Source organism: Dipodomys merriami, unplaced genomic scaffold (assembly GCF_024711535.1).
Source record: "Dipodomys merriami isolate MVZ:Mamm:240054 unplaced genomic scaffold, mDipMer1.0.p SCAF_30, whole genome shotgun sequence".
Lineage (NCBI taxonomy): Eukaryota > Metazoa > Chordata > Mammalia > Rodentia > Heteromyidae > Dipodomys > Dipodomys merriami.
This window is the reverse complement of record NW_027204493.1, coordinates 14,384,758-14,402,239: the sequence shown is the minus strand read 5'-3', so window position 1 is coordinate 14,402,239 and position 17,482 is coordinate 14,384,758. Positions and strand designations below refer to the sequence as shown.

Here is a 17,482-nt window from a genome sequence, read left to right as displayed (position 1 = left end):
TTTTGCCAATGATACCTTCTGTGGCTGGAATATCCAAGCTGGCTGCTTTACTCTCATTGCTAGTGCTTCTGCTAGACACTAGCCATTCATCCCCTATCTACACATGGTCTCTCCACAAGATTTTCTTGACTTTCCTCACATACTCCTCAGAGAAGTCAGACTTCTTTTAAGCATCTGGCTTCTAAGAGCAAGTATAGTTGTCCCTCAGTATCTGTAAGGTATCAACTTAGGACCCCTGAGGATACTGTAATCTACAAGTACAAATCTCACTTAAATGACAGAAAATTTGGCATAGCACCCATGTATATAATCATTCAAAATTATTATGTATAATATAGAAATATACAATATTAATTATAGTCCCTGATATAATGTGAATGCTAAATGGTTTGAGAGATAGTATTGTTTGAGAAATATTGAAGCGGGAAAAATAGTCTCCGTGTTCAGTACAGACAGCATTTTTTCCTAAATACCTTGTGTAGGCGGTTGGTTGATTTCAAGCCTATAGAACTCACAGATAGAAAGGATCAGCTGCATTTCAAGATGATGAGCAAAGTGTATAAATTGTGTCAAGCCCTTGCTTACATAGTTGCTAATGTTAAAGTAAGAGGCATGACCAAGCCCAGAGTTTCTGAAATAAAATTAAAGGAGGACATGAATACTGAGAAGGGTAGTTAATTGGGGCATTACATATTATCAAAAATCAAGAAAGGCATTGTCCTTTTAAAGGCACTTTCTAAGGAACCATGTTAGGGTTTTTTTGTTTTGTTTGTGCTGGTAGTGGGACTTGAAATCAGGGCCTGGGCTATGTCCCTGAACTTTCGTGTTTGAGGCTAGCACTCCACTACTTGAGCCACAGCTCCACTTCCGGCTTTTTTTTGGTAGTTAGTTGGAGGTGAGAACTCACAGACTTTCTTGCCTGGCCTGGCTTCAAACCTGGATCCTCAGATTTCAGCCTCCTGAAAACTAGAATTGCCTGGCTTAATATTAGTTTTTAAGAATAGTTTTTTCATTCTTTTTTAACTCTTTTTTTTTTTTTTTTTTGTCGGTCGTGGGGCTTGAACTCTGGGCCTGGGCGCTGTCCCTCAGCTCTTCAGCTCAAGGCGAGCGCTCTACCACTTGAGCTACAGCGCCACTTCCGGTTTTCTGGTGGTTTATTGGAGATAGGAGTCTCACGGTCTCTCCTGCCTGGGCTGGCTTTGAACCACGATCCTCAGATCTCAGCCTCCTGAGTAGCTAGGATTACAGGCGTGAGCCACCAGCGCCCGGCTTCTTTTTTAACTCTTTATGTAAACATATTGTTTGGTTTAGACTACTTAGGGAAATATTGTATTTAGCTCATTTGTCCCTTGCTGAATAATAATAATAGGATTTTGAGGCTTATGTTTCTATTTTACAGTGAACAAATGGTAAAAGCAGAACCTTGATAGTTTAATACTTTTTCCAACTTTAATTTTTCAGATATTTGTTTTTTTTTTTTCTAGCCAATAAAGGAAGAAAAAAATATGGAGGTAAATATGAAAGAGTGGATTTTACAATATGCAGAACAACAAAATGAAAAAGAAAAAAGTGAGAACTCTAACAGTTTAGAAGAGGAAGAAAAATTTGACCCTGTAAGTAGAAAAGTAAATGGTGCTTCTAGCTAGATATTACTAGGCAAAATATTTAACTTTTCTGACTCTTGCTTTACTAATTATAAATTAGAGAAGAACCTCTGAAATTGATAAGAAGATGGAACAAAACAAATGTAAAAGCTGAGCAAACTGTTTGTTCCATAGCTATTAACTATATTGGTTCCAAGCTTAAGCACATAATCCTCACGTATTTTTATTTGAGTCTTATGTGTGAAGAGTATGCTAGATTCTTTGTGTAATAAAACATACACTAAAGCACATTCTTACAAAGGAAGTCCATAATTTGGAGAAAAAAAATCATAAGATAAAAATACACTGCTAGGTTGATGAGCTAGGTTTTTGTTACTGGAAAAATACGTGAGAAAATCAACTTGAAAGGTGTAGCTCTTTATTTTGGCTCATGGCTTCAGAAGCATTAGTCCATGGTCAAAGGCCTGCGCCATCATTTTAGAGATAGTGGGGAGGCAGAATCATGATAGGAGTAGAAGTGGAGGAGCTGCTCACCTCATGGCATGCCGAAAACAAAGCACAGAAAAAGGACTAGAATCCCAGTGTTGTTTTCAAGCCTATGCACCCAGTGACTAATGAGCCTTTGGAGGACATTTAGGATTCAAGCTGTTAAAATGAAAAAGCATATTAGAGGAAGAAAATAGCATGTACATTTAATAACATGTATCTGTTTACAATTATATGAAAAGCTTTCTAAAAACAGACACCTTTCAAAAACATGGAAGGCCAATTGGTATGTAAAAAGTGTTTTTTAGTCTTTAAATAAAGGAATGAAAATTACAATGAAATACAAATCCATCAAAATGGCTGCAATTTAGAAAATCAGTAATAGAGAGATGGAGTGACTGGAACATTCATACTTGCTAAGAGGAATATAAAATGGTTCCAATCTGGAAGACTTGTTGGCTTATCCATATAAAATTAAATGCCCTCCAACTGAGCGGTTTCATTTATAGATATTAAGAAAAATGAAATCATTGACAAATTTTTATAGTGTAAAATTTTTATGCTATAAACATTGACAAATGTTTACAGTATCTTTGTTCATAGTAAATAAACACTGTTATACATTAGCCAATATGGCTCTATCACTTGAGCTGCAGTTCCACTTCTGGTTTTTTGGTGGTTAATTGGTGATGAGTCCCACAGACTTTTCTGGTGAGGCTCACTTGAATGAGCTACTTATCCTGTGTAGCTAGAATTGCAGTCATGAGTGACCAGCACCCAACTTTGTTATGCACATTTTTCTCAGAAGCCCCTTTTTAATGTATAACTTCCATTTCTTTAATTTCTCTATGAAAAATTCCTAAAAGTACATTTGCTCTTTGATGACATTGTATTGACCATAGATAAGCTAATCTTTTTTTTTTTCATTTCTTCCTCATTGTTTTATTTGGAACAGAATGAAAGATACTTGCACCTTGCAGCAAAACTTTTAGATGCAAAGGAGCAAGCAGCTTCCTTTAAACTAGAAAAAAACAAGCAAGGACAAAAAGAAGCTCAAGAAAAAATAAGGAAATTTCAAAGAGGTAAAGATTTTCAAACTCCTAAATGGAAAAATATTTCTGTTCTTGTCTAACAGTTTATAGCTGAGAGTGTCCAGCCTTTTCTGTAGCAATGCAAATGGTTATAAATAGCATAGACTTTGTGGATCGGTCTGTCATAACTTCTCAACTCTGCTGTTACAACATAAAAGAAGCCATAGATAGTAGCAAAATGAAGACTTATGTTCTTATCAAACTTTATCTATGGAAACCTAGCTACACATGTCACCAAGTATTCTTTATAGTTTTTCAACCATTGGAAAAATATAGAAGCTATCTTAACACACAGGCCATATATAAACAAGGAGTGGGCCTGGGATTTGGCTTGCAGGCCATAACTTGCCAACTATAGATTTATACCATAAAATATCATCTCCATTCAAGAAAGCAACACAAATGCAATCTTACATGTATTTATTTCAAATGAATATGTTCTTTGCAGGCCTACTTATTACATCTTTTAAATAAATTACCTATAAAAGCTAATAGCTTGTCTCTAACCTCTAACAGACTATCTAGTAACAATTATTAAGTAATTGACTCTAAGAAAAAGCAGAAGCCTGTTTTTAAACCACTTTTGCAAAATAATAAGGCATAAATACAAATACATCAAAGACATCTTTTCCTTGGCAGAAATGGAAACTTTAGAAGACCATCCAATATTCAATCCAGCCATCAAAATTTCACATCAGCAAAATGAAAAGAAAAAGCCTCCTGTAGTCACAGAAGAAGAAAATGCTTTGAACTTTAATTTATTTGAAAAATCTGCTGTTAATGAAGAGCAAAAAGGTAAAATAAAGGAAAAGTGGTCCCTGTGTAATTTATTAATAACAAAATACCAAAGATTATATCATTATAAAATTTGTTCCTTTGCATTCTTACAATTTCTTAATATTGGCAATGAAGTCATACTTTCTTTTTTTAAGTAGGAAAAACCATAATAACTCATTTACATAGTATTCACAACTATAAATGCTGTGCCTCAGTCTCACATACAGCCCATTCTCCTAATTTGTACCAGCTTTGTTTCTGTACCATAGCTCTAAATGTGAGTTTCCTATTACGAACTTATTTTGGTTTTGGTTTTTTGAGGGGTATTTTTTTTTCACTGCTTAGGATCAGACTCAAACTTCAGTTGACTCCATGTCTATTGACATCAGTAACAAGCCAAAACCTTTTCTATGACATTGAGATACCTTGCATTCTTCATACTCGAGCTTGCCACTTTTTTTTTCCATCTGTATACTCTAGCTACATAATTCTTTACATTTGTTTTGAATCTTTATTATGCAGAATAATAGGTGCCGTGTGTACAGTAATTAATAAAATAACCCAGTTCCTTCTTTAGGAAAGGTAGCTTTAAATATACAAATAAGTATATATTTTTAAATTGTGATGTCTCAAAAAAACATTGACTTTTGATAATCAAGATGATCTAGTTTAGACTGGGGATACCTTACTGATATTTAACTCTTGACATCTGAAAAATGATTAGATGTTATCCTGGTGACAAATTGCTGGAAAGAACCTCCAAAGAAGGGAGACACTACATTAGAAGTCTAAAGTGAAAGGAAGTGTTTGCACCATAACTCTTCAACAGAGCTTTCTAGAATGGAAAGGCTCTATTTCCACTGTCCATCGAATATGATAGTTACTAGCAAAATAAGAGTAATGAAGACCTAAAATGTTAGTGGCTGGGCACTGGTGGCTCACACCTGTAATCCTAGCTACTCAGGAGGCTGAGATCTGAGGATCATGGTTCAAAGCCAAGCCGGGCAGAAGAGACCGTGAGACTTGTCTCCACTAAACCACCAGAAAACTGGAAGTGGCGCTGTAGCTCAAGCAAGTAGAGTGCTCTTCTTGAGCTGAAGAACTGAGGGAGTGCCCAAGCCCAGAGTTCAAGCCCTATGAACAACAACAAAAAAATGTTAGTGTATCTGAGAAAATAAACATTTAACTAACCATATGACTGCTATATTAGGCCAGGCATATTAAGAGTATCTGGGGAATTGTCTGAAGGCTACTGTGATCACAGTATATAGGGAGTTATGGAGAAGGATTATAAGTGAAAAGCAGAGGTGGACCATAAAATCCTTTTATGTAATAGTAAATATCTGTACTTTACAGCTTATGATGATGATGGCAGTGGCTGTGTTAAGAAGGAATAAGACTGGGCAGGGAAGGTGGCTCAGTGGTAGAGCGCTTGCCTTGCAAGCCTGAGGCCCTGGGTTCAATTCCTCAGCACCACATAAGCAAAAAAAAGAAAAAAGCTGGAAGTGGCGCTGTGGCTCAAGTGGTAGAGCGCTAGCCCTGAGCTGAAGAGCTGAGGGACAGCGCCCAGGCCCAGAGTTTAAGCCTCATGACCGGACCCCCCCCCCAAAAAAAAAGAAGGAATAAGACTTCTGGTTTATATTTTTATAATGACTAATGACAGGGAACCTACCAAATGTCATTCTGATAGATATCTTGTAAGAATACATCAGTTCCTCAAGATAATTTCTTTCTAAGATTCAGAATTTTATATGATTCAATAGTCCATTAAAAGAATTACATCAGCTGTGGAAAAGCAAACCTTTTTATCCTATTTGTATCCATTCTCTTCTGAAAATGATGTTCCCAAAAATGGGAAGATTTCGATCACTCAAAAGAGAAGTTATATTGCTGCATAACCGCTATTTTAAAAATGAATCTTTGTCTGCTGTTTTAGATAAAAAGAAAGAACCCCATGATGTAAGAAATTTTGACTATACAACTCGAAGCTGGACTGGAAAATCTCCCAAACAATTTCTGATTGATTGGGTTAGGAAGAATCTTCCCAAGAGTCCAAACCCTTCCTTTGAAAAAGTTGCAGTAGGTAGATACTGGAAATGTAGGTATGTTTTCCTGGTTAACTGGATGAACTTTTAGAAAAAAAAAGTAAAGTGAAAATATTTCTATTTCTTATGAATTAAATGGACATGGAGGAATGCATAATCCCCTATCTTGGGTTCATAGTGCATATAAGTCATCTAGGCTAGGTATAACATTTATGCCTATAATCCCAACTACTTTGGAAACATAGATCTGGAGGATTGAGGTTCAAGTCTAGAACAAAAAGTTTGGGGCAAAAAGTTAGTGAAACTCCATCAGAACCTACAAAGTGGTGTGTGACTATCATCCAAACTGTGTAGAGGCATATTAGTGAGGATCATGGCCAGACTAGCACGAGGCCATATTTGAAAAAAAATACTAAAGCAAAAATGACTGGAGACTTGATTCAAGTGGTAGAGCCCCTGGCTAACCCCAGTTTAAGTCTGAGTTTAAATACCAGTACCACAAAGATAAATAAATACTGCAGTGCCTTCCATGAACACTTCTAAATAATTCAAACTTAAAGGTTTTTTTATCCAGCCTCAGGAATTTTAAAAAGTTGTTTGTTTAACTTCTTTTAGGGTGAGAGTAGTCAAGTCTGAAGATGATGTCCTAGTAGTGTGTCCTACAATCTTAACAGAGGATGGCATGCAAGCTCAGCACCTGGGAGCTACTTTAGCCCTTTATCGTTTAGTGAAAGGTCAGGTAAGACTTTTAGGCCTAGATACTTCAGAAATCATTTGTGGACTAATTTATGTATAGGTTGAATATCCTTAATCTAAAACTGTTTGCTTCAAAATCTGAATTTGGAGAGGCGTGGACATGACAAGTGGAAAATTTGACATCAAGAAACTTGAATGGAAAAAATTATTTTAAAATATTATCTTCAGGGTATGTTTATAAGGTATATATGAAACATAAATGGATTTTGTGTTTAGACTTGAGTTCTAACTTCCTATGTATACCTCTATGTATATGCAAATAACTCAAGCCAAAGGCAAAACATTTCTCATCTCAAAGCATTTTGGATAAGGGATGCTCAACCTGTATTAGAATTATATATATAATTAGTATTTGTAAGGTAGTTTTTACTATGGCCCTCTGTTCCAGTTTTACTGTGTATATCTTCTGATTAATCCTCATTTCTGATTATAATTTCATTTCCTTTCAACTTAAACATAGCTCAGTCTTTCTCTTAAATTACAGGTCTAAAAGAAAAAGTTCCAACTTTTGGATCATTTACAGATAAATAATTGTGCGAACTGGTTAAATTTAAGAGATTTTCTTTTAAGTTTATTTTCCTCTAATGTTATATTGCCTCTCAACTTAGACATTTTAGACACTTAATTTCAGGTTATACCAACTGTACACTTCCAGTTTAAGAAAAAGTTTTTTTAAAAAGTACTACAGAAAGTAGTTCTTTTTTTTTTTTTTTTTTTTTTTTTTGTCGGTTGTGGGGTTTGAACTCTGGGCCTGAGTGCTGTCCCTCAGCTCTTCAGCTCAAGGCGAGGGCTCAACCACTTGAGCTACAGCGCCACTTCCGGTTTTCTGGTGGTTTATTGGAGATAAGAGTTTCACGGACTTTCCTGCCCGAGCTGGCTTTGAACCACAATCCTCAGGTCTCAGCCTCCTGAGTAGCTAGGATACAGGCGTGAGCCACCAGCACCCGGCTAGAAAGTAGTTCTTTAAGAGAACACAGGATACTCTTTAAAATTTGGATTATCAACACAGTATTATTTAATCTTTATTTGTGTAGGTGTGTTTGTGCATGTGTTTCCTTGGGCTTGTCTCTGAACTTTTCTGCTCAAAGCTAGTGCTCTGCCACATGAGTTAAAGCTCCACTTTGGGCCTTTTTAGTAATTAATGGAGATAAAAATTTCACAGACTTTCCTGCTGCAGCTGGATTTGAACAGCAATTCTAGGTCTCAGCCTCCTGAGTAGCTAGAATTACAGTTGTGAGCCACCATCAGCCTCCAGCTTGTTTTTCTTTCTTTAGAGAAGATAGAACCATTTAAAATTTTAGACACTCAGCCGGGCACTGGTGGCTCACGCCTGTAATCCTACCTGAAAGCTGAGATATGAGGGTCAGGTTCAAAGCCAGCCCGGGCAAGAAAGTCTGTGAGACACTTATCTCCAATAAAAACCACTAGAAAACCAGAAGTGGCACTGTAGCTCAAGCGGTAGAGTGCTCACCTTGAGCTGAAGAGCGCAGGGACAGCGCCCAAGCCCAGAGTTCAAGCCCTACGACCGACCCAAAAAAAAAAAAAGAAGGAAGTGGCGCTGTGGCTCAAGTGGTAGAGTGTTAGCCTTGAGCTGAAGAGCTGAGGTGCTCAGGCCCAGAGTTCAAGCCCCACAACCGACAACAAAAAAAAAAAAGAAACAAACAAAAATTTTAGACGCTCATTTAAGTGCAACTCTTATTATTCTTATTAGTTTCTGCCAGTTCTTAATGTTTTTATTTTGTAAAATAAGTTATCATAAGCTATGTTTACTTGAGAGATAATTGTGAGTTCTTTGAGGCACAGAATTTGAAAAACTTTAATTCAGTCTCATGTAGTGCATTGGTCTCTTCTTGTATACAACTGCCCAAATCTCAAAGAGTGTTAGGTATTTTTTTAAAGTTTTCTGTTCATCTATATTTTATTTAGCCCAACTGCAGAAATAAGTAGTTAACATTTATTCTTTAGTTAGCCATACTGTAGAAATAAACTCTTCACATGTGCTAAATTAATACTCAAAGGGTGTGGGGGGAGGAGGCCGGCCTTGGGGGGGAGGGCGGAGACAGGACTTTGTTACTAGTCTTTTTAAATGCAGAAACTGAAGCCAGAGAGATTAACTTAGTTTCCCCATCATACAACTAGTAACTTTAAAAACTTGAATGTGATATGCTGTTTATGAATAACTATTCTTGTAAATTCTAATCTATTGAACTTCGACATCTAATAATGAAGTAAAACTGTTTTCCTTTGTAGTCTGTTCATCAGTTACTCCCTCCCACTTACCGAGATGTTTGGCTGGAATGGAGTGATGCAGAAAAGAAAAGGGAAGAATTAAATAAAATGGAAACCAATAAACCACGTGATCTTTTTATTGCCCGACTTTTGAATAAATTGAAACAGCAGCAGCAGCAGCAGCAACAGCAGCAGCTTTTTGAAAATAAAAAAGAAAACTCTGAAGATCCTGAGGATTCTTGGGAAAATTTAGTTTCTGATGAGGACCTTTCTGCACTATCCTTGGAACCAGCAAATGTAGAAGATTTGGAACCTGTTAGAAACCACTTTCGAAAGTTGCAAAGCACACCTAAGTATCAGAAACTTCTAAAGGAAAGACAACAGTTACCTGTGTTCAAACACAGAGATTCAATCGTGGAAACTCTTAAAAGGCACCGGGTTGTGGTTGTGGCAGGTGAAACAGGAAGTGGTAAAAGCACTCAAGTACCACATTTTCTATTGGAAGATTTGCTTCTAAATGAATGGGGAACAAGTAAATGTAACATTGTCTGTACCCAGCCCCGAAGAATCTCGGCAGTGAGTTTAGCTACCAGAGTATGTGATGAATTAGGCTGTGACAATGGACCTGGAGGAAGGGTAAGATACTGTTGAATGATGTTACCTCTGCTTTTGGGATTCAAATGGAATTTATACAGGGTCTGTTACCTGCTGGTCAGACTTAACACTTCAGGCATATTTTAAATGCTCTACATTTGAAATATATACTTGTAGTAACTCAATTTTTAAAATTCCTATATAAAAGAAAGGAATATGGACAAATTCAAACTCGACTTTATCATATCTCAAGTTTTGTCCTGTGGAATGTATCCATAAATGATTAAGATGGTTAGAATATGCTGAATTACAGTTCATATTAAATTATTTATTTTGAGTAGTAGAGATGATATATTTTTGTTTCTGAGATGGTACTTTCTTATTTCTTTTTTTTTTTTTTTTTTTGTCAGTGCTGTCCCTGAACTTTTTGCTCAAGTCTACCACTCTACCACTTTGTACCATAGCACTACTTCCAGTTTTCTAGTGGTTAATTGGAAATAAGAATCTCACGGATTTTCCTGCCTGGGCTAGCTTTGAACTTTGATCCTCAGAGATCTCAGTCTTCTGAATAGCTAGGATTATAGGTGTGAGCCTCTGGCCCCCAACGATAGTTTCTACCCTTAAAGGGGAAGGCATGCATGTACATAGAAATTATTTGAAAACTAAGAAAAAGTGTGATAGGAATAGGATTCTCTTTAGGAACCACTAGTGTGATACCTGCATATAATGGTTCAAGTTTTATAAGATCTTCATAGAAAAGTAGACAAGTTATAGAAGCTTCCCTAAAATTGTTCCTGAGTAGTTCAATATTTTGCTCTAAGATAATTTTATAAGTCAATTCAACATTTATTATAACTGTATTATGGTTTTTGAAGCCAGATGAATAGCTTTTTGCCTCAGCACTTTGGAAAAAACACATTTTTCCGTTTAAAATTACCATTATGGTTTGTGTATAATCTCAGCACTTCGAAGGCTAAGGCAATATGATTGTTAGTTCAGCCTGGGCTTCATAGAGAAGACCTTGTCACACCACAAAAAACAACAACAAAAAAAAAACAATTACCAAAACACATCCTAATTTTACATAAAGACCATAGGAAAATTCTTATAACAATGATACATTATACTAAATAAATTTATTTAGATTGTGCCAAATAGTAGCAAGCTCACTCATGCTTTACATTTTACATCTTATTTCTCAGGTTACTTGAAAGAATCTAATGATGACTTTGTGTTCTCCCTTCAGAATTCTTTGTGTGGCTATCAGATCCGGATGGAATCTCGTGCTAGTGAATCTACCAGGTTACTCTACTGTACAACAGGAGTTTTGTTAAGGAAACTTCAAGAAGATTGTCTTCTAACTAATGTGTCTCATGTTATTGTAGATGAGGTAAGTAGGTTTTATAGTTGTATTTGATAAATATCAAACATTTTTTATTTTTAAAAAAGTTATCTCTAATGATACTTGACAGTTTCTTTGTGTCCTCTAGTGAATGTCTCATGTTAATTTATTTAATAAATGCTCTATCACAGATAATTATATGTATATGCATTTTCATATCCATATACTGTATGAAAGATATTACATTAATTATTAGCAATAGGGATTATTAAAATTCTAATTGATTTAAATTTAAATTCATTTTATCCTAATCAGCAACATGATAAAATAGATATTATTTTTACCATTGAGGAAATTAAAGTACATAAAGTCAAATTGCTTCCTGTGTTCATATAGCCAGTAAGTTCTGCAGCTGGAGATTCAAACCCAGGCATTCTGGCACCATTCTGTGGTAGCTAAGGAGTAGTATAATAAATTCTCTTGGAACTTCAAACTATTAGTGGGAAATCACTTTGTAAATATAAGTCTGAATGCATCATAACATAAAAACCATACCGGTTCTCAGAATATATGTTCTTTGTTGTTTTGGTATTAGCCATCCAAAGACATGGCTAGCCAAATTGAATTTCAGTGTGATATAGTCACAGTGAAAGAAACCCAGAGAAAGTCATCAAATGGATGTAAGATTAGACAGAGTTTATTGTATTATTAAGGACTCTTTTTATAAGGATGTTGAGAAGAGTATTATTTCTGGCCTTTACTAGGAATTTTATGCTCTGGTTTAGTTTTTAATAGTTATGTAAATTTCAGTAGCTTTTCTTGCTGCTGGTATGCTCATAGACACATTCTTACCACCTGGACCAGGTATACTTAATTTATACATTTTTACTAGCTCTTTGTATTTTCCCATTTTTTTCAAAATATTGTATAAATTATTAACTTGTATAAATTATTGTCTGACAGAGTTATCTAGATCAGTGTCATTGATTACAAGATTTTTTTCCTGACCTTCAGATGGAGATATCCAAATGTCTTCTGTATACCTTCAGTCTCAGGATCTTTTGAGCATCATTTCCAAAATTCAACATCTCCTACCCTTTCTCATTATAAGAAATTTTCTCCTCTTCCTGTCTTCTGAATCTTGGTGAACAAGCCCCACAGTCATCTGATCAAACCAACAAAGTAAAACATCTAAAATATTTCCTTCTCTTTTTACATTTCCTAAACTGAGTCACCTAGTTAGTTGTGTTAATTCTGCCTTTCTCAAATTCATTCGCTTTTCTCTAAATTCACTGCCATTACTCTTTTATAGTATCTCTTTAATAATACCACAAAAGCATATCATGAATTTAACTTTCAGCTTTTCATTTGTTCTTACTGTATTAACCATAGTATAGCAATTATTCATTTTTCTTTTTAGACATAGTCTCATTATGAAGCCCTAGGCTCATCTGATATTCAGTCCTGCTGCCTTAGTCCCCCAAGTACTGAGATTCAGAAGCATCATCATTCCTAGCTCTAGTTATTTTATTTATTTATTTTTTTTTGGGTCCGGTCGCGGGGCCTGAACTCTGGGCCTGAGCGCTGTCCCTCAGCTCTTCAGCTCAAGGCTAGCGCTCTACCACTTGAGCCACAGCACCACTTCCGGCTTTTTTCTTTTTGCTTATGTGGTGCTGAGGAATCGAACCCAGGGCCTCAGGCATGCAAGGCAAGCGCTTTACCACTGAGCCAACTTCCCAGCCCTCTAGTTATTTTTTAAATAAAACTTAGACCACTTGATTCTCCTGCTTTAAAATGTCATAGTCATTGGGTAGTGATTCATTACAGTGACATCTAAACTCCTTAACATGGTTTACAAAGACTTACATGGCTGGACTAAGCTTTATCTCTTGCCTAATACCCATACTGTGCTTGCTATCATTTTTCTTTTCTTGTTTCTCAAATATATAATAATCCCTTTTTCACCATTTTGGTTGTTGCTATTTTTATGCTGATGATTACAGCCATGGCCGCATACATCCACCATGATTTTATTTATATATATATATATATAGGTCCCTTGACCTGAATACTTTTGCCTTTTCCTCATCACAAGTTTTACCCTTTTTTTTTTTTCAAACTCATCCTTCAATACTTAGGATCACCAGCAATTTCCCTGATCCTGACCACCCAGATTAGCTAATCAGTTATAATTTGAGGCTATCCTACATAATATTCTCTTAGTAGACTACAAAGTCAAAGGGAACAGTCTTGGTCAGTTTTTCACCTCCAATATCTAACAATGCTAAATACTTGGTATTTGGTAGGCTCTTTTCTAAGGGCTTTCTATAGTCTTATTTGATTGTCACATAACTCTTAAGAATTTTTCCCTTAAAAGAAATAGAGATGTTTATATAATTGTCCCAAAATCTTACTAAGTAAATAAGCCAAGAATTGAACACAAGTAATTGATTGTAGAATGTGGAGACTAAAGCACTACTGCCTCCCTTCCAAGCAAATGACTTACTAACTTGGTATATTTTATTTTAGTATGTTAAATCTGTTGTAATAGCTGGGTGCCAGTGGCTCATGCCTATAATCCTAGCTACTCAGGAGACTGAGATCTGAAGATTATGATTCAAAACTAGAAAGTCCCTGGGATTCTTATCTCTGATTAACCACCAAAAATGCATAAGTATAGTTGGGACTCAAATGGTAGAGTGCTAGTCTTGAGCAAAAAAGCTGTCTTGTGTGGTAGTAATAGTATACTCTTATATTAATGACAGAGTTAGGAGTAACCCTTGTTTCTAAGTAAAATTTGAGAGATACACTAAGCTGATTAGCTGTGTGTGGTCTGATTTCCAAACCATCTCCTTGGTTAGAGTCCTGTTGTTGCTAGTGGTATCTATTATATATGCTGATTTTTAATTGTACAGAATGACCTTTTGAGTTATGTGATGTGCCTTCTTTGAAATATCTAACTCCCTCTACATATATGAACTGTATTCTTGAATATCAACTAATAATAGAATGTCAAATTATTTAAGCCTCTTACTATACCTTGTATGTGTTTTTTATATTGCCTTGTATTAGGTTCATGAAAGAAGTGTCCAGTCAGACTTCTTGCTAATTATCTTGAAGGAAATTTTACAGAAACGTTCTGACCTACACTTGATTCTAATGAGTGCCACTGTGGACAGTGAAAAGTTTTCTACATATTTTACACACTGTCCTATTCTCAGAATTTCAGGAAGAAGTTATCCTGTTGAGGTAAGTTTTCTTCAGTATGTGTATAAGCAGAAACTGCATTCACACCAGAGAATTTCCTCCAGAGCAAAGGCCCTTAACAATCCAACTTGGAAACTGTTCTTAGAGTACAACAATCAAAAAAGTACCTTAGAGGCTGGGCACCCGTGGCTTATGCCTATAATCCTAGCTACTCAGGAGGCTGAGATCTGAAGATTGCAGTTCAAAGCCAGCCCCAGCAGGAATGTCCATGAGACTCTTATCTCCAATAAAACAGAAAACCGGAGTGGTGCTGTGGCTTAAGTGGTAGAATGCTAGCCTTGAGCTAGCACTCAGGCCGAGTTCAAGCCCCATGACCAACCAAAAAAAAAAGAAGTACCTAGATGTGGTGAATAATGCTGTGATAAACATAATCATGCTGGTAGCTTTAGTATGGCCTTGTTTGTGATCATTTGGGTAAATGCTCAGCATCTGTTATTACTAGATTTCTTGATTATAGCCATTCTAACTGGGGTAAGGTAGAACTCAATGTTGTTTTGACTCGTATTTCTTTTATGGCCAGAGAAGTTGAGCATTTCTTCATGTGTATTCGCCATTCTTATTTCCTCTTCAGAGAAGTCTAAGTCTTTAGCTCACTTATTAATGGGAAGGTTGTTTCTTTGAGGATTTGTTTTTGGGGGAGTTAATTTTTTGAGTTCTAAGTATATTTTAGATATGAGGGCCTTGTCTATTGTATAGCTAGTGAAGATCTTCTAATCAATGAGCTTTCTATTTATATACAATGGAATTCTATGCCTCCATCAGAAAGAATGACATCGCCCCATTTGTTAGGAAATGGAAAGACTTGGAAAAAATCGTATTAAGTGAAGTAAGCCAGACCCCAAAAACATAGGTCCCATGGTTTCCCTTATTTGCAAAACTAGTATATGTCCAGGATAATCTTACCAGATGAGCAGAAAAGTTCAAAAGCTATGTGCATATGATCATATAAGATGATGCTAGGAGAAATGAACCCCAAGATATAGGCACAAGAGGTCTTTCTTTGTTGTTGTTTTTAATGTACTATGTGATTTTTTTTTTGTTTCTTTTGTATGTTCTTCCCCTTATGGTATATCCCCTATTGTTACTGTATTTAATTTTGGTACCCTGAATCTTGTATATACATTTATCTAATTTGGGAGGGGAAGGGCATAACAAAATTTTGAAACAAGGACAACTGCTTGACCCATTGCAACAATGATACTCACAAGACACTAGGTTGGAAGTGAACTTTACAACTTGATGGGGGGAGTCAGGGAAGTGGGGGAGGGAAGGGATAGTAGGAGAAAAAGTAGGGGGGTAGCAGTGCTCAGCAAGAAATGTACTCATTCATTACCTTACTCATGTAACTGTAACCCCTCTGTACAGCATCTTTACGATGAAATACCTTGAGATGCAAATGTCTGCTGGTGCTGCCTGAGGGGAAATGTAGAGGTTTTCCACCCCCCCCCCCACACTCCCCCCTTGTGTGCTCCGAACTCTGGGCCTGGGCACTGTTCTTCAGCTCTTCAGCTCAAGGCTAGCACTCAACCACTTAAGCCACAGCACCACTTCGGCTTTTTCTGCTTATGTGGTGCTGAGGAAACGAAGCCGGGACTCATTCATGCAAGGCAAGCACTCTACCACTAAGCCACCTTCCCAGCCCAGTTTTTTTTTTTTTTTTTTTTTTCATCTATTCTCTGTTTATGTGGTACTGAGAATTTGAACCCAAGGCCTCATATATGCACTCTACCATTAAGCCACCTTCCCTGCCCTGGTAAAGAGAGTTTTAAGGAGTATTCTTAGGACAGAAGTGAGAGCTATAAACTTACTTCCATATCAAAATCATTGTATTCAGATGGAGGATGATTTTCTAATAATAAGAAACTCTTTTTTTTCCTTCCATCCTCAAACTTAGAGTTGGCTTTGAAGCTTCTTATTTTAAGCAGTTGTACAAAGGAGTTGCCATTCAACAAAGCAGTTTATGAATTGCATCTTGACCAGTGTCATACCTTTCATCATTCTCCACTATCCCCATCATTCTTCGCTATCCCACCCAATGAAGCTGCTTTTCTGACTATTCTTAATGCTTACCTTTTGTTCAGCCAATGAAATGTATTCTTCTAACCATTTTCACTTAAAAACTGAATATGATAATGTAACTCACCCTGCCATTATCAACAGACTCTTCTATATTAAACATGTTCTTCATTTACAAATAATGCAGAGTTTATTTTCATAATAGTTTAGTAGTCTTCAGTGATAATCACCTTGTTCTCTTTAAAATGATATTTACATGAATTTACATGAATTTGGGTTACTCCACAGGTTTTTCATCTTGAAGATATAATCGAAGAAACAGGCTTTGTACTAGAGAAAGACTCAGAATATTGTCAGAAATTTCTAGAGGAAGAAGAAGAGATTACGATTAATGTTACAAGTAAAGCTGGGGGAACCAAAAAACATCAGGTAAAAAATATATATATTTTTAGAACACGGCATAACCTGCCATGAGAATTTTTAATGTAGCTAACAGCAAATCTGAGTATAATTTAGCAAAAAAGGATGGGGGGGAAGGGAGGACATGAGATAATTTTAAGGACTATTTAATCTTGTTAATTTGTGATATTTTGCTTTGTTCTGGCCACTAGATAGCTATAAAATCAAGGCCCATAGTTTTATAGCACTGATCAATAATTGGAGAGCAAATTTCCAGTGGTTTTTTTCCTAGCTCCTCATCCTAAGTGCTTGATCCCCACGTCTTTGTCAGTTTCTCAGCAGTCTCTATCCTAGCAGATAGAGCTATCCTTAGCTCTTACGAAGCCAGTTAAAGCAAGCACAGTTCTTCCCTAAGAAATTAGTTGAGATTATGTGTTTTTAGAAGTACTACATTGTCCTGTAATTTACTCAGTGACTGGATTCCGTGTTTTCACTACATCTTTTATGCTTTTCTTGTACTTCATACATGTGTCTGAACTGATGAAAACACAGTTAGAAGTTATTTTTCCTTTTAATTAAGTATATAAACTAAGAAAGTAAAACTAAAATCTTTCTCTGGTACTCCAGAGATTTTTTAAAAAATGACAAACTGAAGAAAATCTTCAGAAAAATAATTTCAAAAGAATTGAACTGGGTAGCTCATGCCTGTAATGCTAGCTGCTCAAGAGTCTGAGATCTGGATTTGGTTCAAAGACAGCCCAGGCAGAAAAGTTCCAGAGATTCTATCTTCAGTTAACCAAAAAAAAAAAAGTGAGAGCATGAGACCATGAGTTCAAACCCTGTATCAAAAAAGAGGGAGATAGAGGGAAAATAACC

The 17,482-nt window shown here is 36.1% G+C and overlaps 1 protein-coding gene across 1 annotated transcript in view; it reads left to right on the top strand.

Annotated features, from left to right (window-relative positions):
• Nucleotides 1-17,482, top strand: part of Dhx29 (DExH-box helicase 29) — a 50,142-nt gene that overhangs the window by 10,156 nt on the left and 22,504 nt on the right. The window contains exons 6-14 of the mRNA XM_070041172.1: nucleotides 1,485-1,613; nucleotides 3,046-3,172; nucleotides 3,821-3,976; nucleotides 5,895-6,060; nucleotides 6,619-6,742; nucleotides 9,010-9,624; nucleotides 10,829-10,972; nucleotides 13,997-14,173; nucleotides 16,496-16,636. Coding sequence (XP_069897273.1) covers nucleotides 1,485-1,613; nucleotides 3,046-3,172; nucleotides 3,821-3,976; nucleotides 5,895-6,060; nucleotides 6,619-6,742; nucleotides 9,010-9,624; nucleotides 10,829-10,972; nucleotides 13,997-14,173; nucleotides 16,496-16,636 — 1,779 coding nt within the window. The remainder of the gene's footprint in view (nucleotides 1-1,484; nucleotides 1,614-3,045; nucleotides 3,173-3,820; nucleotides 3,977-5,894; nucleotides 6,061-6,618; nucleotides 6,743-9,009; nucleotides 9,625-10,828; nucleotides 10,973-13,996; nucleotides 14,174-16,495; nucleotides 16,637-17,482) is intronic.